The sequence below is a fragment of the Euprymna scolopes genome, chromosome 11, assembly GCF_053919585.1.
Source record: "Euprymna scolopes isolate OS-2025 chromosome 11, ASM5391958v1, whole genome shotgun sequence".
NCBI lineage: Eukaryota > Metazoa > Mollusca > Cephalopoda > Sepiida > Sepiolidae > Euprymna > Euprymna scolopes.
Genome location: NC_136492.1, coordinates 130319519 through 130342265, shown reverse-complemented (window position 1 = coordinate 130342265; position 22747 = coordinate 130319519). Strand labels below are relative to the sequence as shown.

Below are 22747 nucleotides of genomic sequence, written 5' to 3'. Positions count from 1 at the left end.
GTGCTTTGACCGAAGAAACATTCCTTTTCATCAGACAACATGGCGGTGTCTATGTTTTAATGACGTATCTGTTCTAAATCCTTGACTGTAAAATTTGAGAAGAGCTGTAATTTGTTCATTCGAAAGGGCTTGCCGTGAAAGTATGTCGTAATGCTCGATAAAACATCAAATCGCCCGTACGACTTGTCCGCTTAAATGTTTGAATAGGATCGGTAAATTACCAACACAGTCGTTAATAGCATGAGTTTAACGCAATTAAAAACGGTAGCGTTTTATTCAAACGGTTTTGAATGCGATCATAATATTCAACCATATGTATGTGTTGTCAATGCTGTAGAAATGTTTATGTTAATTTTTTTTTAAAACTAGGTATATCCCATGCGGGAGTCCAGATAATATTATAAAAACGGGTATCTTATGAGTTAAAAGAAATCAAAAGAAAATACATATACACATATACACAACTCTCGCACACACACACACACATATTTATATATATATATATATATATATATATATATATATATATATATATATATTGTTTGACGGAAATTCTTGTGGAATGTTGAATTTGGGTTCCAAATGTAATTTCATAAGTATCTTCTTATAATTATATTTCATATATCACTTTTTTTAATAATTTTATTTCATATATCATGTAAAATATCGTTTTTCACTACCTCTAATTGTTTCAAGTACAATCGTTTTTAAGACAATAACGTAATAATAACAGAAAAAAGGTTGAATTGTCTTATTTCAATTCAAGTTATGTTGAAAATCTGTGAAACGGCTCTTTATATCAACGGAGCATTTATTCCCGAAACAACTACTCAGCGCCCCCAAAATCGTGTGTTTACGAACTTTTGTGTGGGCAACGACGGTTTTAAAATATGAGTGTAGTAGTCGTCCAACGATTAATAATGATGTTTAATCGAAGCAAATCCACGAAAAATTGTCTAACAACTTGCTTGTCAATTATACATAATGTAAATTGATTCCCCACTAATTGAACGACAACAAACAGAAACACCGTTATGAAGTGCCATCTTTATTTTTCTTTTACGCTGTAAGTATAACCAGTTTCTAGAGCCGTTAGTGACTTGCGATGTAAAGTAGATACTAAACGACAACTGTCGACGCTCAGACAGATAATATAAAGGACAATCTGAAAGTGTTTGGTGTTCTGATAGCGGCCTCATCCACTAAACATTTTTCAATCAAAATGAACACATTACTACAACGAAGGTTTGCCAACAAATGGACGATATACATCAAAACTTTCGACAACAACACGCGGACTTAGTCAGAAAAATTTGGCCTGAATCTCCTCTACGACTATGTCTGATCGCACGTTGCTAAACCAACTCTGCAGAAGTTAGGCGAATTAACACATAAAATGTTGAAGCATATTGTCAACTATCTGTCTGATAAATACTACTATAACCTTAGTTATGTAAATAACGCCGTCGGCGTAATGATCGCCGACAGAAGTCAAGTTTTGTACCTTACCGGAATATATGCGATAGGTTTGCGTTTGTAAATGTTTAATATGAAACATATGTATGCATATTGTAAAGTAATATATATATATATAGATATTTATATATATATATATATATATATATATATATATGTAATAAGTAACATATGTACGTGCACTTACACACACACACACACACACACACACACACACACACACAAACACTGGCATATATGTGTGTGGGCGAGTCTGTGTGTGTGCTAGCATGTAGACTAACCGTTTTCTGGAATAAAATGACAGGTAACTGATGTGTAACAATCCAATATTCTTTATTGTTATCGAAATCAGTGAAATTTATCATTCTTAAATCAAATCTATTGATCTCAGGCTCTAGTTGGAAACAAATCTCGACGCATGGAGATGAAGCTTCAAAGGCCTCTCCACAGTGCTTTTGTATACAACACATTGGACTATGCATTAGCCTGTAGAGAGGATATTGTTGATTACATAAATAAATACAGAAGTTTTTACGCATACGCATGTATTTCGTTCATTAATTTATTTGATTAAATGGAGGAATATATATATATATATATATATATATATATATATATATATATATATATATATATATATATATATATATATATATAGTTCCGTTTGGGACAAGCCTGCTATACTAATCAGTTTAATCCTGAATACCCCAAAAACAATTTTAAAAAATAAAAGAACGATGCAAGATGAAGTTTTAGAGTGATTAAATATAGTTTATTTCATAATTTTATAAGACAACCATTGAACAATAAAAATATAATTTTGGGTAATTATGTATTTTTTGTACTGTGGTAAAATAATAATGTTTTTGAAAGTCATTCTTAACATGGGGAGGGTGTTTTTTATCTATTTTCTGCTTCCACCTTCAACAAAAAAAATATTGTGAAACTTTACTTTAACCCGAAAAAAACTAGTAAACAACAGTGTGGTACCAAAAATTACGTGTTTTATTTAACTAGATATTCTTCTAGGATGTATGCGATGGTATATGGTACCGCGCTATTTCTCTCTCTCTCTCTCTCTCTCTATATATATATATATGTTTTTAGTTAAAATGTAATTACATATCATTAAAAAAAATAATAAACAGACAGCAATACGAATTTATATATATATATATGTATATATATTTATATATATATTCAATATTCAGTCAATGTATATATATATATTCAATATATATATATATGCGTGAATATATATATTCAATATTCAGTTTCTCTCTCTCTCTATATATATATATATATATGCTAGTCAATATCAATATTCTATATACGTATATATAGATATATTCAATATATACATATAGATTGTATATACATTTATACATATATAAGTGTGTGTGTGTGTGCGCGTATATATCTGTGTCTCTCAGCGAGCTTGTTTCTAAATATGCCTCCATTTTGATAGCATAAAATGCATAACAGGGAAATACATCTTATTTTTTATCTTTATAATACCAAATATATTTAATCATGGTAAGGCAGCTTCCATATATACATCGATCTATTAATCCCACTATCTATCCATCTATCTATCTAACTACACACACACACACACACACATAACTACACATGTATATATGTTTGTGGGTGGGTGTGTGTTCATGTGTTCATGGATGTAGGTGAGTAAGTGGTCACCGCCATTTTTGCAAGTATATTTTCTTACTATTTCAATGCTTTACTTTTTTATCTTAGAAATATCAGTAGCTTTTTAAGAAGAGTGTGGAAAAGGGCATGTACAAAGCATCATGCTTTTTTTACTCAGGAACTTTGCTAGATGTATATATTATATATATACTTTGTCAGATATATATATATATATATATATATATATATATATATATATATTATAATTTTAAGAAAAACTCAAATGAGCCTAGCGCACTGAATATAAAGTTTTACTCCATGTTAAAATCAGAAAAGGAAAAATAATAATATCTCTATGATATTACAACTTGCTGGATGTCATTGGTACTCTCAATACGCACTTATTAGGAGTATATGAATGCTAGACTATGTTAGGGTAAAGACGAATAATAATAAAAAATAGATGAAACTCTCCTACGAACAAGAGTAAACGTATTTATTTTAACGAAATACCTACTACTTCTTAATCAATTGAAACCCTAACCATAACATTAACTACTTTTGTATAAATTCCAAGTACTGTGCAAAACAATAGACACAACTTGGACTGATATTAACTCTCTTAAACAAATGAACTGAATAACAAGTTTGAATTTAAAGATTACTATAGAAAAAAGAAACTGGCCTAAACAAAGACAGCTATATCAGCGTAAGTTTACTGTTACTAGTAAATCCAAATGAGTCGCATTAAGCATGGTAAAGACGTTGCAGGTAATATGATGTTCAAATATGTACATCTTTTCAACACCTGATAGTAAAATATTTTTATGTTCATGGTTACAAGAAGAGCCGTAATCCTCTAGCGATGGGAGTAATACTATCGCTATTTTATACTTACTCTCACCCACTATCTCTTGCTCTTTCACCATCTATCTATCAGTTTTAAAATTTGTTTAAAGTATTTCAGTATCTAATCATTTCACATTTGTTTCTTTACTTGACATCATCGCCAATCAAAACAAAGAGAAGACCGGCAATTCACAACAAATCATTTCTTAATCCAACTCATCTACAATCAGCATATGCTGGCAAAAGCAAACACTTCTGTTGTTATGTCTGCTACGTAAGCAAGACAGAAAATTGTAACTTAAAGAAAAATGAATTTTCGTAGTTTATAAAGGATTACCACATATATAATGCATTTTATATTTTTGTTTCATCTTGCATAATCCAAGTCATTAGACCCTAAAAATATGTTTTCAAGTTCGCTATGTTCTTCATTTTATAACATTACTATCAAATACCAAAGCATCAGCTAAGGCTAAATGAGTCAATAGGTACTGATGACCATTTCATAACACCCTATCGAATACATCAGAATCAGTAAAGATAAACCACAATTAAATCTCAATTGAGCTAATCATTTCCGGTAAACATAAATTTTCTGTGCAACACTTGACAAAACTCCTCATTCATTTTGAGAAACGGGAAGAGAAGCCAAGAATGTACATTTTATATACTCTGGAATACCACGTGTAAATCGCACCAATACGAAACAAGTTGATACTGGATCGCCTTCTTTTATACGAATACCATGTAGAAAAGTTGGAGTGATTTTCTAACCCTCTGACAAAACGTCATAACACAAACCCTAACATGCACTCTATTGATCTTGTATAATAATTCTTCTATTAATTGCTTGTGTGGAAGAACCTGACACTCGCCGATAATATAGTATCAGAACTGGGCAAATTCCACCATTTTTTACTGGCTTCTAAGCGTACAAACCGTCATAACCTCAAATGGGGGGGGGGGTGATATAAGTTAGAGAAGAGCATATTCGTCATATACATGAATCATCGAGCGGACCAGTGAAGTAAATAAGCTTTTTATATATTAAAATACGAGTCATAAGAACATCTTTCTACATTTGTGGACAATATAGGAAGTATATGGGCACTCGTTTCCTCACATCAAAATCCTTCATTCCAAGGTCTACTCATCCTTGTTCAGAAAGACAATCGGTTCAGTGGGAAAGTTTTAACGTCATCAGGTTCACAACAGTGATATCTATATTAGTATTTTTATGACTAGCGTAGTATACAAAACCTAATACTTAAAAATTACAAATATGGAAAAACAACGACGCCACTGTATGCAAAACTTCATAGTTATAAATAAGCTTGATAGCTATGAAAATGCCAGTCATAAGAACATCTTTCTCCATTTGTAGACAATATAGGAAGTATATGGCCACCCGTTTCCTCACATCAAAATCCTTCATTCCAAGGTCCCCTCATCCTTGTTCAGAAAGACACTCGGTTCAGTGGGAAAGTTTTTAACGTCATCAGGTTCACAATAGTGATATCTATATTAGCATTTCTATGACTAGCGTAGTATACAAAACATGATACTTAAAAATTACAAATATCGAACACCAACGACGCCACTGTACGCAAACCTTCATAGGTATGCATACGTAATCGCACTGGTTTATGTGTTAATTTCAATCCTGAATATATATTTAATAAAATATATAAATTATCTACCCTGAGCTGAGGAAGAATTCCAAAGAGTCATGCAATTACTGTTTCGTAGCAATATCGTGACATAAAACTTATAATTATCTTACAGTAAGATGTTGCGTGTACTAATTATATTGCTTAACAAAATATGCAATCTACTAAATTTAACAAAGTATTCGAATAATTATTTCAGGTTTCTATGGAGGGTTTTTATTTATTACATAGACGTACCCAAGTATTTTCTAGAAATAAAAATCATTGTGATGAGGTGCAAGATAAAATAAAATAAAATAATAGCTTTCAGTTCATATGTATATAGTTTCATTACAAAAATGTCTACGAGTATTCGGTAGTATTATGCATAATTGTGTAAGATTAACTCAATATCTATCTATATACACCCATGTTGATTATTTTGTCCTTTTAGATAATTAAACTACTATAGCAATATATATATATATATATATCTATATATATATATATATATATATATATATATATATATGTATATATATATTCTGCGCTTTTTTAATTTCACGACCTGTGACAAATTGAATGATTAAAATTCCTGGATGTTTATTAGCAAAAAGTTGATTACAAATTAATCAGGATTTATTTTTTCCCGGAAGCAAATTTAATTCATGTAAATTATGTAGTAAGTTTTACCTACAGTAATGTAAACATTATATTTTTAATTGTTATTTTTGTTTATTTTTCTCTCTCTTTCCTCTGTTAGCTAGAGTATCACACGCTGTATTAGAAGCACGTTAGAAAGTAGAAAATGAGATTATAGACAGAGTTAGCAACCGAAAAAGTAGCGTTCGGTTGTTATGATATGGAAGGAGATTAATGATTGATAATAACAGTAGCAGTAGTAATAGTAGTAGTAGTAGTAGCAGTAAAAGTAGTAGTAATAGTGGTTATAGTAGTGGAAGTAATTAGAGGAAACATTAAAATAAAAATAAAATAAAATAGAAAATATTACTAGAAAAATACAATAATAATAATAATAATAATAATAATAATCAGTATAACTATATAATAGATTATATGAGGAAAGTTTGTGGAAAGATAGTTAAATCTTTCATTGGTGAAATAATGAAAAAAAAAGAACAATAAAATGAAGCAGAGATAATGAGAGATATTTTAGATGCGTTCTTGGTAGTAGATAGCAGTTAGGAAGAAGAATACAAGACGATAAATATAAGATATATATATATATATATATATATATATATAAATATATATATACATATATAAATATATATATATACATATATAAATATATATATATATATATTAATCTATAGTAAAAAAAAAATAAAACGAGATGAAATGTAATTATTTTGCGTATGCTAATTTCTTCTTCAAGTTCATTAATGAATAGAGGAATTAAAAAAAATAGAGAGAGACATTGACCAAAGCCGGACAAATACTTGAGAAATACTAGAAGATAAGAGCGAAGATATGAACATAGTGCTATTATATATATATATATATATATATATATATATATATATATATATATATATATATATATATATGTACAGGTTAAATAATTATGTGGTAATTATTTAACATCTATCTTATTCATAACCTAGTAGATTGGTTTGTTAGTAAGAAATTATTGAGAGAAATGTCAACAGTAGTCATAAAGTGAGCAGAGCGAGAGAATATGAAATAATAACGATATAAATAATTATAATAATAGTTTATAATTAAATAAATAAATAAAAGACGGCAGAGAGAGACAGACTGACAGACAAAGAGAGTGAGAGGGAGAGAGAGGGAGAGTGAGAGTGAAAGTAGGAAAGAGAGCGCCAGATAGATAGTGGTGAGAGTAGATGTAGCAGAACATAGAACTAGTACAGAGTGAGACAGGAAATACACCAGCGTGCATGCAGAGATACTACGAAATGTGTGAAAAACGAAAAAAAAGAGAGTTATATAGATAAAAGGTAGTTATGGAAATACAACAGTTCATTGTTATAGACTTTGTATCATACAAAAGAATACATTAAAAACAACATTTTTCATTTGTTATACAAATATTACAATGGTAAAATAAATACATAACAAAAATATTTTTTTTTATGTAGACATTAGGACAATAGATTTAATATATACGAGGAAGAAAGTAGGAATAGAATTATATATCTATATATAAATATCTACGTACATTTATATATAGATATGTTTTTGTGGATGTAATGCAATCCTATTTTTTTAAGTTTATATATATATATATATATATGTGTGTGTGTGTGTGTGTGTGTGTGTATATCTATGTATGTAAGTGTTTGATTATGTGTGTCAATATCTACTTAAGGATGAATGATATTTATTTTTAAAGATTTGGAAGATTTTGTTATGTAGAGTATAATCAATTATGGTATATAAATATTTACTAATTATTCATGTCCTACTTTTTTAAATGTACATCTAAAAAACGGTAGTCAGAAAAAAGTAGGCAAAAAGGAAGGGATTTGTGATGTTATTAGATTGTAAAGAAGAACACTTTTAATAACACCCCACACAATGAAAAAAGGGAAGAAGAAAACATATTTGAGTAAAGTTATAAGTGTGTTAGAGAATGCTTATCTGCATCGAACACTCCAAAGATTAAAAAAAATAACAAACACACACATGAAATATATAAAGAATGTATTTAGCAAGCACTGACCTCTCGTAACTGGTGATACTAAAAGGAGGTTCACCAACGCCGCTCCGTGACCATGGCCAAATAACGTCACTCTTTGCTTATCGCCATTAAAGCTTTCTATGTTTTCTTTCAACCAGTGCAACGCCGCGATCTGATCCAGTGTGGCGTAGTTACCAGATGCAGTGCTATCCCCCGTGCTCAAGAAACCTGTAAAAGAAAATATAATAGTATAATAAACATGATCAAGCATTTTGATGTTTTTGAAGTGGCGATTAATATAGCATCAATGATATTCTGTTTGATCGCATGAACACATATTTATAATCTTGAAGGATGTTTTCTTCTTCTTCTTCAGGTCTGTTATAGCAGATCCATGGCCTTTAATTCCCTTCTGCATTACGTTTCTCTGAGGAGATTTTGGTCGTATTTTCACTGACCCTGTTGAGACTGTTTTTGATTTCCTTTTTTTCTGAAGGTTTTCATAATTTCAATCTTTTTCCATTAAATCCATGAAGAATTTAAATTTTCTGTCGTAGACGCCATTGGTTCGTCTGTTGTGCTCCGCTTTATGCATGATTAGTTTGTTTGTCTTGTTTTCTGTCTATGAGATTCTTAAAAGTATCCTTGAAAACAATACCTTCACTGCTTTCGAACGGCGTTCAACTGGCTTTATTACTGTCCAACTTTCGAAACCGTAATACTGATTGGCACCAAATACATTTTCAATATTTTGATGTTTGTATTCCGTTTTATGTTTAAGTCTCTGAAGACTCAGTCAATGCTCTGCAGGGCGCATTTTGCCCTCGCGGATCTTTTTCTCCATTTCCACTTCACTGTTACGGTCAAATGTTATAGTAAACCTCTGCAAATGTCTAATAGTTTCACATTTACATTTGGAGTTGCATTATGGTAACTGTATTATTTTCGAGAGAACTATGTATTGCTAGCATTTAGTTGGGTGCATATTTTCTTACTTTCATTCTTCACTGTTACCAGTATTCGTTGCAATTTGTCTTCGCAGTTTGCGTTAAGACAATGCCATATCAATTCATTAAATTGTTGATATGACGTACGCCTACATTTACCCCTTTTTATTTTCAATTTTGTGGCAATTCATCATGGTGTAAATGTTCAATAGTTAAGCCAGGAAAGCACACCTTAGTATCACTACTCTGCAGATTGGTCTGTAGTCTCTGAAAACATAATTAACCTCGCTGGCTGATTTCTGCTCCTATTAGAGATTTCTGAAGGCACAACTGCATTTTTAAGCCAATGCTTAGCCTAACCACAATGTCATACAGGTCTCTGAGCGTATCTTCTATTTGAAAAGATGTAAGTGATATAATGTAAAATTTCATGTCCTGCAAGTATTATTATTACTTACATTACATATGAATCCTCCACATTATATTATCGTTGTCTATTGAAATACTGACCTGTTCAAGTTAACAAGAAACTGTTTGACTGAACAACTAATGTACAGGAGTATGTACTGCAGTAGAAGTAGTTTTACGAGGTCTTATTTGAAACAGTGGGAATTACTAAGGTAAATTATACTCTCTAATGTGTATGCTAATACATGTAATGAACAATAAAAAATACATGATCAAATGTTTTTTTTTGTTTTGCAGCGAGACAATTGATGTGATATCGCTGATAACATGTTTGGTCGCATGAACAAATATAATAACAGAAATTAGATCGACTTAAATAATAATCGTATGAAAGAGTATATGTTTAAAAAATACAGCTTCTCAATATGAGAAAAACTCAATACTATTAAGAGAGGCAAACAGATACATTAAATCAAAGATGGAGATAACAGTAATATATATATGTCTTATATCGTATGAACAATAAGTAAAGGGGATTGTTTCTTTAACTTTTCCTTATGATAGTATATACAGTTATATTTAATGTGTATTTTTGTCTTCCATATATATATATATATATGCATATATACATGTGCATATATATATGTATATATATATATATATATATATATATATATATATATATATATATATATATATATATATATATATATGTGTGTGTGTGTGGGTGGGTGTGCGGATAAAAACATTAACTTTCAAACTGTTCCAAAATTATTCAGTCATTATTACAGTTTTCAAGAATTCTGCCGGAAGAACTGACCAATTCAATTATCGCCCCATAACCCTCGCTTGTGTTTTCGTCAGAATTTTTGAGCCCAAAATTAATCATGATTTAGTCCATCATCTTAGTGCTGCTAAACTTCTGATCGACCAAGAACGTGAGTTTATGAAAACCCGTTCCCCAGCAACTGTAATACCTGAACATATATACAATTCACTGGACAATGCAGGAGAGGGAGAGCGGTCCCCCTATATATATGTAAGGATTTTTGCAGTGTAGAGCACGATCGTCTTCTCAGGAAAATCAGATTAAATGATCTCACTGGATGAACACATAACGAAATTTAATCCTTCTTATATAAGAGATGCATCTAAGTTGTCCTCGACGGTTGTATATCTAAACAATATGATGTAAATGCGGAAGTACCTCAGGTGTCTATCCCTGGATGTATATGATTACTAATATTCATAATTGACAACCCTGATAAAATTGTATAGGACAATGAATCACATCTGCTAATATAATTCATTACTAACGACTGCCACAAGCCAGAGAAAACAACAGATCACCAAACTTTAACAGCGAATGATTACAATATTGATGGCTATACGGGAATAATAAGTGTTGTAATTATACTGCCGGGATATTTTCATCTACCATCTGTTTGACACTATCGGCACGTCTAATTGTGCGGCAAGATTTAGGAAAGGTCAAACCATTTCTCACCTGAACCGACACTATTTGAAACCAATTGCAAAAGAAAAGTACAAGTCTGACAGAAAACAACGCCGACATGAACGGCATATACTACATCACATTAAATTCCAAATTAGTCGCCAGTTTTTGTACTGATAAGGCCTTATGTTGCTGAATTCCGCTGCTCTGAAAGCAGCCGCTGCATCACTGAGATTGTACTATATATATATATATATATATATATATATATATATATATATATATATATATATATATATATATATATATATATAATATATATATATATATATATATGTGTGTGTACGTTTGCATATATATGTGTGTGTGTGTACGTTTGCATATATATGCGTGTGTGTATGTGTGTGTGTGTACGTTTGCATATATATGTGTGTGTGTATGTGCGTTTGTGTGTGTGAAATTATATATATATGTGTGTGTGTGTGTGTGTGTGTGTGCAATTACATATATATATATACATTTATATCTATGTTGATTTATTATTATTTTCATGAGATATTATTCAAAGAGTTTAATAGAAATTTAATATATAAGATTGTTGTATCATGCAATTGAAAAACAACATCTATATATCTATAAAAACAGAGATGTGTGTGCCACAGACGATTTCTGATTGGTTAATCCAATAATCACATCTCCTAAAAAACAATGGTTTCTACGCTCTTACCTTTACCATAAAATATTATGGCTTTATTTATTGTCCATCTTGGAAGGGTTTAATTTTTTCCTAACTTGCGATTTACAAATTAAAAAAATACTAAACTACAATCTAACAATCGAACCTCCGACATCACGGCCGCCATTATGAAACTAAACTAAAAAAAAAAAACGCGCGTTCACTCATGGTCTTTACATTTCGGGTTTGGGTACTTGTGCAGTTTTCCATTGACATTAAAAAATGGAAATATTAAAAAAAATATATATATATTGTACGTACTCGTCATGGGATAAAGTTTTCCTACAGAAAAAATCACGTAATTTCATCAAGTAGTTATTTTTTTATAGCGAAAAAAGAAAAAAATCAACGCTACAAGCGCGTCATTATTAATTAAACAGAAAGTTCAAGTAGGGGGATTTCCCCTTTTTTTTTATAGCGAGGCCAAATTTCGCGAATTTGGTCTTTTTTTAAAGCAGTTTGGCCTTCAAAATTTCTGTTTGGCCTTTTTCTTCACCGATGAAATAAAAAAAGCAAATAAACACAACGCAATAAAACTTTTAAAAATACGGCACACTTTTGTTGTTCTTGTTTGTTTTTTTTGGTAATTTTCCTTATTTTTTTATTTATTCAAGATAATACTATTAAATGGACACTATTATGCCAAATTAGCCCCCCCCCCAAAAAAATGCACAAAAATTCGAGATTAAAGGTTTTGACGAGATAATTTAGCGAATTGTCCGGACTATTTCGAGAGAACCATCCATTAGTTTTTCCTGAAATTTTGCCACAAATTGTATTTCAATACATAGATGTGCATAGTAACAACATTTTTTTTCCGAAAATTCCCGTTGCGTCTCCAGATTTCATCCAAACAGAACTTTTGAAGGCCAAACTGCTTTTAAAAAAGGCCAAATTCGCGAAATTTGGCCTCGCTATCATAAAAAAAGTGGGAAATCCCCCAACTAGAACTTTCTGTTTGGTTAAGAATCAAGGTGGCTGATTTATATATTACTCGCTTATAAGACTGTCAATACACACAAAAAAATATAGATTTATTTTTGGGTAAAGTTCCCCCGGGTTTTCCTTTCACTTGAGTAAATAATGGTCTTTTGTTATATATATATGGCGTACTATTATCCTTATATATATGATGTTTATGTTTATATATATATATAAGTGATAGTGTCTCTGTGTGTGTGCGTCTGTGTGCATTTCCCTACGCTAAAACTCTGTCAATTTTAAGCCTAGAGATTCGAAATTTGATATACAGGGTACTGAGATTTGGGAAAATCGATGTGATAGGTTTTCAACAGAAATTTGGCGATTAAGTGGTCAATATTCAACGATTTGACCTTTGAGAACTCTACCAAACTCCTCCTACAATTTTGGGTCTAAACACGTGATATTTTAGATATAGATTTCTTGGACATGGATCTAACTTATTAACTTTACTTGATCCCTAAACAATAAATGTTAAGAGGTCATAATAGGGGTCAAAGTTTAAAAAAATTGACCGTTTTTTTTCTCAGCATTAACCTCAAAACACCTGGGCAACGCCGGGCACCGATTGCTAGTATATCTATAAAAACAGAGATGTGTGTGCCACAGACGATTTCTGATTGGTTAATCCAATAATCACATCTCCTAAAAAACTATGGTTCGTAGGCTCTTACCTTTACCATAAAATATTATGGCTTGATTTATTGTCCATCTTGGAAGGGTTTAATTTTTTCCTAACTTGCGATTTACAAATTAAAAAAATACGAAACTTACAATCTAACAATCGAACCTCCGACATCACGGCCGCCATTATGAAACTAAACCAAAAAAAAAAAAAAGCGCCTTCACTCGTGGTCTTTACATTTCGGGTTTGGGTACTTGTGCAGTTTTCCATTGACATTAAAAAATGGAAATATTTAAAAAAATATATATATATTGTACGTACTCGTCATGGGATAAAGTTTTCCTACAGAAAAAATCACGTAATTTCATCAAGTAGTTATTTTTTTATAGCGAAAAAAGAAGAAAATCAACGCTACAAGCGAGTCATTATTAATTAAACAGAAAGTTCAAGTAAGGGGATTTCCCCATTTTTTTTTTTATAGCGAGGCCAAATTCGCGAAATTTTTTTAAAGCCTTCAAATTTCTGTTTGGCCTTTTTCTTCACCGATGAAATAAAAAAAGCAAATAAAAACAACGCAATAAAACTTTTAAAAATACGGCACACTTTTGTTGTTCTTGTTTGTTTTTTTTTTGGTAATTTTCCTTATCTTTTTATTTTTTCAAGATAATACTATTAAATGGACACTATTATGCCAAATTAGCCCCCCCCCCGAAAAAAAATGCAAAAAATCCGAGATTTAAGGTTTTGACGAGATAATTTAGCGAATTGTCCGGACTATTGCGAGAGAACCATCCATTAGTTTTTCCTGAAATTTTGCCACAAATTGTATTTCAATACATAGATGTGCATAGTAACAACATTTTTTAGCCGAAAATTTCCGTTGCGTCCCCAGATTTCATCGGTGAAGAAAAAGGCCAAACATAAATTTTGAAGGCCAAACTGCTTTAAAAAAAGGCCAAATTCGCGAAATTTGGCCTCGCTATCAAACGATTTGACCTTTGAGAACTCTACCAAACTCCTCCTACAATTTTGGGTCTAAACACGTGATATTTTAGATATATATTCCTTGGACATGGATCTAACTTATTACCTTTACTTGATCCCTAAACAATAAATGTTAAGAAGTCATAATAGGGGTCAAAGTTTAAAAAATTGACCGTTTTTTTTTCTCAGCATTAACCTCAAAACACCTGGGCAACGCCGGGCACCGATTGCTAGTATTATATAATATCTTGTGAGATGTATTGTACTTACTACAAATATGTTTTATTAGATTGATAAAACGTTTCGGATATAAACCAGTTAACAGTTGAACTGAACGTAATTTCAAAACAATCTCCCCTTTCATTAATAGCAAACGGACCATATTTTATCTTTCTCTTTCGATAAGTATTTTATTTCATGATTGTATCGTGTTGTTGATTGGATCTTGCATTCATACTATATCAGGCACAATTCCCCGATCGTATTTTCTTGCAGCTGATAAAAAGTGATCTTCTAACGACGCGTGCAATGTGTAAATGTAAGAACGCCATCTTAAGTATTGGGTGTATACGACTGCGACACAAAAGCATTATTGCATAGGTATCGCTTTTGATTGAATATGACAAAACATTAAATGTTTTGACTTAGAAGGGTGGACCATCAACATCTGACTTTCCTTACAAAAAATTCGAAATAAAAAAATACTAGTGTATTAATCAAGACAATATTTTATCAAAAGAAAACAATATCTCGAAGCAACCAAATACTCTTCTCAACAATCTATTTAGAAATTACAATTCACTGGCATATACTGTTGGATTTCATACTCGATGAAAAATCTTGATATTCGATACCAAATCCGATACATTCAAATAATAACGTCCCAATTAATTATTCATTATATATATATATATATATATATATATATATATATATATATATATATATATATATATATATCAGAAGTCAAAGAGCATCGCAGCTACTGTAAGTTTCGACAATGTGTGCCTCTTCTTAAACAAGTTAAATTTATTAAAATGCTGTAATATGCTTCTTAATTTTTTGTGTAGTTTTCTTTATGTTTGGTAAGTGATTTTATTTTATTTTCAAATTTTTTATATGACGTCTTAAAACTTTTTTATATGTTAATTAAAAAAAAAGGGATGTATGTCTTACTTTACATTGACGTACCCAGATAGCTGTGAGGTATGGGGTGCTGAGATCCTTTGTTTACGTGCAAAGGTGGTCGGGAATTATTAATGGAAGCCATACTAAAATGAGCACAAAGGCAATCAAAACTAAGGTTAATGTATTACTTTCATATCAACCCATATATATTATTGAATTCTCACCCACAGGAAATGCCAGAAGTGGATGACGAGCAGTTAGTCCTTAAAGACGTCATTAAGGAAATTGAGGAGGTTACAAGAATGGTGATTGAAGGAAGATAACAAGACGAGGGCAACAAATGGTGCAAAAGAAAGCGGCAATGTTGCACTTCAGAGACTAGTTTTATATAACGCACGCCTCACAGAATTTCCCATTGTAAAAGACGCTGTTCCAATGTTCAAAAACTAAAACAACTGGAGTCAGAAGCAAAAGTCAATTGAAACAAATAAACCCAAACTAGATAAACGTGTGTAGACAAGAACGATCTCCTATTAAACATGAGCACCATATGAGGAATCTTTCAAGTGCGTAGCTTTGTCCAGATACTGTTTTGTGTGGCGATATACACTTAAAGCAAAGTATTGAAGCAAAGTATTGAAAAAAAAAACAAATGTGCCTACAATCTGAGCCAGAGCCTGCGACAAGATCGAAACCAAATAATGAACTTCCTGCAGTTCGTGGAGTACCTAAATCTGTATGACAGCTCAGACACCCGCTAAAGTGAACACTTGGATGTCATGCATAACCTCTTCAGAGATATTTGTATGAAATTTGCTGGGAAAAATGTGTCATGTATTTCATCGAATCTTGGAAGGAGGTTCAAACTGCAAATATACAGCTAGATGTATATGCAGACATCAAATACGTAGAAGAGTAAGACAAATACAAATTCCATTGCATAGAATAAGACAATATTGCTTAACATTATTAAGTAATATAATAAATGACAGTGGATACATACGCCATGTCATGAAGATATGTAAATCGGAACTCACAGGCGAAACTAAATAACTGCCATAAATAAATTAGACATGACTGTTATAACATACTGTTTTGACATTGTCAACTGGCTACAAAAATACATATAAAGACTAGAAACTAAAATACTGAAAATGTTGATAATGTAAAAATAATATACAACCACCAGTGGCTGCCTTAAATGTGATTGTTCAGATTGACAGGAGCTATTGGTTTCTCAGGAATGGATTATCAATACCGTGAAACTATTATGAACAACCGACAGTATTCGATGAGCCCCCTAAATCCAATTCTACAAGTGTAAACAACATCATAAAACAAGAGCTAGAAAGAACATCACCAAATAAGGCACACATTTTTGTAAAGGACTGTCTTACAGTTGACAGACCAAAAACACCCGAAAAAGTCGATAGAACTACACTTAAATCTTCCATGAATAAATATTGAAAAAATATACTGTGTGCTAACATACTGAGACAGATTATACATGCTATAGAAAACATCAGAAACTTTTCAAATAGTCGATTATAATAATGAAATTGTAATAGGTGATTCATTTACTTGATGATGATGATCATTATGATCATCATGATGATCATGATCGTCATCATTATGATTATCATCATCATGATAATCATAATGATGATAATCATCAAGTAAATTAATCGCCTATTACAATTGACGATGACAATTCGGGGCTCCAGTTATTTATCCTTCGGTACAGGACGTTCCACCTGTGCTCTTACTTGCTTGCGCAGTTTAGGTGTAGTATATGTTGCGCATCAGATAAATATCCTCCGAATCTCCAATGTTCATTTCTACTGGAGAAAACCCGCGACGCAAAGGAGGCCGCAGTTTCTGGCCGAGATTAATCTCAGTGAGGTAAACAGTCGCCCTATCCTGTCCGCTACTACGCCTTTTCTGTCTGAATGAAGTTCTATAGATTTTGTCTATGGAATTTATTGGTAAGAGGATATTGTTAAAGAGAAATACTTCATGCATGTGAAAAGTAATGGAACGTTAAAATATTTATATTTAATATTTATATTTAATATTTATATTTAATAGGTCTCATGAATATTTAATAGGTGTCAAGAATGTAAACTAGTTTTTAATTTGACGAACAAAATTAAAGTTAACTATATAACTAAACAACTATTCAGGAGAAACCCCCGGAAAAGATCCTCCGGCTACTTGTAATAATGACGTAATAAACTATTGATTTGGAGATGAAAAGAGTAGGCAACGAGTTAGCAGGCAAGCAGGGTTTTTAACAGGACCCATGTAAGTAAGATGCGACGACTTCGAAAAATGTAATGAAATTTCCATTCATGAAGAATCCAAATTTTGCTTCGGATTGATTTTACGGGAGATAAAAAAAAACGACAAAAAATAAAAACTCCGCGAATACCTTCTCCAAAATTATAAAATTATTTGCCGCCATGTAACTGACCATTTATCAATTAACCCCAATTATAAGCTGAACTCTTAATTCTTTTTACTATATGTACTGTCTGTTTTTTTCCCTTTTTCTCTACTTAGCGTCCGACCTACTAATATATATATATATATATATATATATATATATATATATATATATATATATATATATATATATATGAGATGAGATAGATAGAGGGAGAGAGAGATACTAGCAAAAGTACCCGTCGTTGACTGGGTTCAAAAACAGCCTACAGAAAATGGACTCTGAAAATGAAGGGTTGTAAAGAGATAGCGTCGAATTTGGGGGGGTCGAAACCAAAGCAATATATGATGGAAGTATAAAGATAAGAAGATAAACTACATAATTTATTATACCACATCTGTTCACACTGAAACACTTATCACAATATGCTCTGGCACTAGAACAAACAACCTTGTTAAGCTTTGCTACATATTTCCATCCTATGGAGGTCAGGCGCGAACGAACACCCCATTATGTTATTATACCATATTCTTAAAACTGAAACATAATTATCAAAGTATATTACGCAGATAGATATGACGAGTCTTTATTTATTCTTCTATGGAAGCCAGGCGTGAACGCAAATTCCACAATTTATATATACCACCCCAATTTAAGTTAAAACATACTTATCAAAGTATTATTATGTACATCTATAGCAATAATGCTTGTGAAAGTTTTTTTTTAATTTTTTTTTTTATTTCCACACTTTATGGACCAGACAAGTACGCAAACGTCACAATTTTAAGTAAGCATCATTATGACAGATTAAACATACTTATTGTTGTGTCTCGATACATCTTCTATCATTATATAGTATGAGTTTTCTATAATAGTCAATCATATAGGAGCCTATTCGTGACCAGACACACACACACATTCAGCTTTATATATATATATATATATATATATATATATATATATATATATATATATATATATATATATATATATACATATACATATATATATATATATATAGTTTACAGAAAGCTGTAAGATGAGACAAGTCCTTGGTACCCTCATTTTAGAATATGAACAGATGTTTAAGAATATGAAGCTCTCTTCAGACAGTACTCATCTACTTTATAACCGGAAGTGGGTACACACACACACCCACACATATATATATATATATATATATATATATATATATATATATATATATATATATATATCACGAGTTCACGTCTAACTCTTGTTTGTCGACCCCCCTAAGTTATCGGATGATAATGATGTGATGCACTTTCAAATTGAATTGTATTAAATTTAAAATTTAATTTCAATGAATTTTTTTTGTTACGCACCTTTAATATTAAAACGTAATTTAATTAAAAAATGTACAACACTTTTATTTTAATTTTCTATAATATAAAACTTTAAATTAATCTCAATATAGATTAACACGTAAAATTCCATTTAATTATATAGAAATGCGTTTAAAAATGTCAAATTTATTATGGTTTAGTCGAGATACTTACCTTACTTAAGGGATTTTCCTAGTATACAAAACGGAATACTTACGTATTTTCCCTGTAGTTTTAAAACCGAAATAGGGTGTGAATTATATTTATAAAGTATGATTTAAAAAATATATATAATACAATAATTTAAAATCTAAAAGATTACAATTAAAATCTAATTTAACAAACCCAAATCAATTCTAGATTTTAGTAAAATGTTAGTTTTTTTATGTAAATAAAAATATAGATTTTGCCTTTTTCACTGGCTCAGGAAGTGTTTTTTTTTAATTTTACACTTTCTTAAAGATTCACTCCTCGCATTTAAATATCCTATTACTAGGTAATTAATTGCCCGTAGAATGTGGTATGTTTCAGCATTACAGAGTAAGTATTGACTTAATTTCGTCTTGCCCATGCCGGCTTTAAAGTACTTAATTCTGATCGTGCTAGCTTGTACGGCTGTTATGAGGAATACAAATCTCTGTTTTTGTGTTTTATTTTAGCAGCAATTTCCAAGTGGTTCCATTCGTCCTATTTTTCGTAATAATAACAAATTCTCCGTGTAGTTTCATTCAGTTTTCAATTTCGTATTTGTATTGTCTAATCCTTTTCTTTTCTGAATATGCCTTGTTTGTGTTTTGAGTGTATTTTCCTGGGGTAATTATTCCTTCGCTGTTCAGCGTTATGTATTATTCTAATGAGTTTTTTTCGTTTTTTTTTACCCGATCATCTCTACTAATATACTCTCTTCCCCCGTCTTTCCCTTTTACACAGCGTCCATCAGAATTATCCTTGGATGTATTGCATTGACATTTTCAGAGTTGGCTTGGTCTTTTACTCGAGACTCCTCAATTGGTGTTTTGTGCAACCTATAAACGGTCCAGAGTATTTAGCCGTAAATAAGCCCATGTGATCACCACTTTTATTAGATTATTTATATAGATTTATGTTTGATGAGTTTTTTCTTCTTCTGAGATTTTCGTTTCTAATTTTAATTTTTATTCCTGTTGGATTGACAGTGCCTGCTTCCAATACTCCAAGGTAATAGTAGCTATCATATTCATCTAGTGTCCGCATCTACGTTTCGTCGTTTTCAGATTTTCCTCCCCTGATCAATGGTATAATATTATTACTAAAGGTTGTCATACAAGCCACACTCAAAGATTGCTCTTTGAGGACAACTTGTTGTTTTTCTTGGAGTCCGAGTGACAAGATTTTCGTAAAGTCGTTTCTGTGTCAAGTTTTTGTGCAGTTTATGTTAGTCTCAACATTCCAAAAATTTTCTTTATTGCAATCATTTGTATCTTCTCTACAATCTCTCTAATTCCGATAACAACCCTTTTACAAAGTATTTCGGTATCGTTCCCAGCGCTCTTAATATTAGTAATGTTTTCTTTACTTTCTACATTCCTTAGGTCTATTTTAGCTATTTTGCCTGTTCCGTGTATGTGTTCTTATTCACAGTTTACTTTATTTATTCTCCGTATTCTGCTAGAACGGCAACATCCACACTCTGGCAGGACTTTTGTTTGCGGAAAACTATTATTACAGCTGGTCTTCTTTCTTGCGTGGGTTTATCTGTTTGTATTTCCATAGGATATTGTGACTTACATTTTAAACTATTGCTGCTAGTCTCTGCTTGTGCCATTTCTCTGTGTATTCAAAGTGCATACTTGACGATGTACTCCATTCCCTATTAGATAGTGTATTTTATTATATTCTTTTCAAGCTAGTTTGCTATTCACCTTATCTGTGGTTTGTTATTTGTTATGTTTGTCTTCAGAGTCTAGATTTGCTGTTTTCCTGTGTTTTTACAATACTTGCTTTAATGTCGTTTGTTCTAAGTCTATTAGCATGTGCAACTATTATTTGTGATTCAGAGCTATTGTTAAGGTTTACATTTTGTAGCTATTCCAAGTGTTTTCGTTGTTACTTTTCCTGCAATTCTTATAAATTGCCATTCAGCTTTTGCTTGTTCCATCTTTCCCCTGTCTTATTTCCGGTCTCTTGTTCTATCTTTTTTGTGTCTTCCTATCTCTTACTAAAGAAATAATTCATTCAATGTTCTAAATTATGTATTTTTTTCTCTGCCTTATTGACACAGTTTCTATACAGGCTCCCCCTATTTCCCCTCTTTCAATTTTACAGATATCATCTTTTAATATAGTGCATCGTCGTTCAGTTTCTGGTCCTCTTGTCCAAATGCCCTAGCGCATCTTTGGTCCACGGAGTATTTTGTTTATAACTCTGCAACGTATTTATAATTTCAATTTGGTTGTGATTGTTTAGTTTAGTTTCGAGCAGTTTTATTGGTCTTTTGTTTGTTTTCTTTTGTATTTTCTTTTTATTTCAGTTGCTTTGATGGTGTCCGCTTCTAGCACATTAATATATTTGTAGCAACATTTCTTATTTCTATTTTATTGCTTTTAATTTTCCCTTTCTCATTGTCAGCAGTGCGCACTTTCCTATACCGAATTCTGACTGGAGATTCTAGTCGTGTCTATTAGTGTGTCTAGTGCTGCCTTTCATTTTGCAAACAGTTTCAGATCATCCATGTACAATACTTGGTTCATTATCATTTTTTTTTGTTGGTAAAATCGTCACAGGTTTAGCATTTTCTCAGGATAGTTTTCAGAGGCACCATGCACATAATGAACTGTAATGATAATTGGGAATCAACTGTGAAGGTGTATATTTGTAATTTTATTTCGGTGATGTATATTCCATCAGCTGTCAATTCAAGTTTCTGGTTTTTTTTATTGCATTTTCTATCAAACACCTTATACTACCTCGTATTTTGTAGATTTCCAGGCATTCTTTTATCCATGCTTGCAGAATTCTCTCATTGAATTCCTCATAGTTTATCCAGACCATGGATAATCTCTTTTTTCCTACGTTAGACCTCCTTCGGTATTTTTTTTATATGTATAATACATTTACTGTCTTCTCGTTTATTAATTGCATCCTTTCTGTTCAATTACGGGAATTCTTCCGTTATACATGGGCTGGAGAATGCGTCCTCTCAATTTTCCAGTAAGCATTTTCAACATTGTAGGGAACCAGGTGATAGGCTGGGATGACACCTTTTTCTGTGTCGTTTTTCACTCGTGTGGCCCTTCCTTTGTTAGTTCATTCTAGTGCATGGGATTCCTTGATGCGTTTTTTAATTGTTGAAAAAGCTTTTAGTGAAGTGTTTTGAATTTTTAAATAGACATTGATTCCGACATGACCTGGTGCTCTGTCAT

General features: G+C 31.5%; 1 protein-coding gene across 2 annotated transcripts in view; it reads right to left on the bottom strand.

Moving 5' to 3' along the window:
• Positions 1–22747, bottom strand: part of LOC145288088 (neuroligin-2-like) — a 298059-nt gene that overhangs the window by 228846 nt on the left and 46466 nt on the right. For both annotated transcript variants that reach the window (XM_080136145.1, XM_080136144.1), the window contains exon 2: positions 8332–8517. In XM_080136145.1, coding sequence (XP_079992271.1) covers positions 8332–8517 — 186 coding nt within the window. The remainder of the gene's footprint in view (positions 1–8331; positions 8518–22747) is intronic.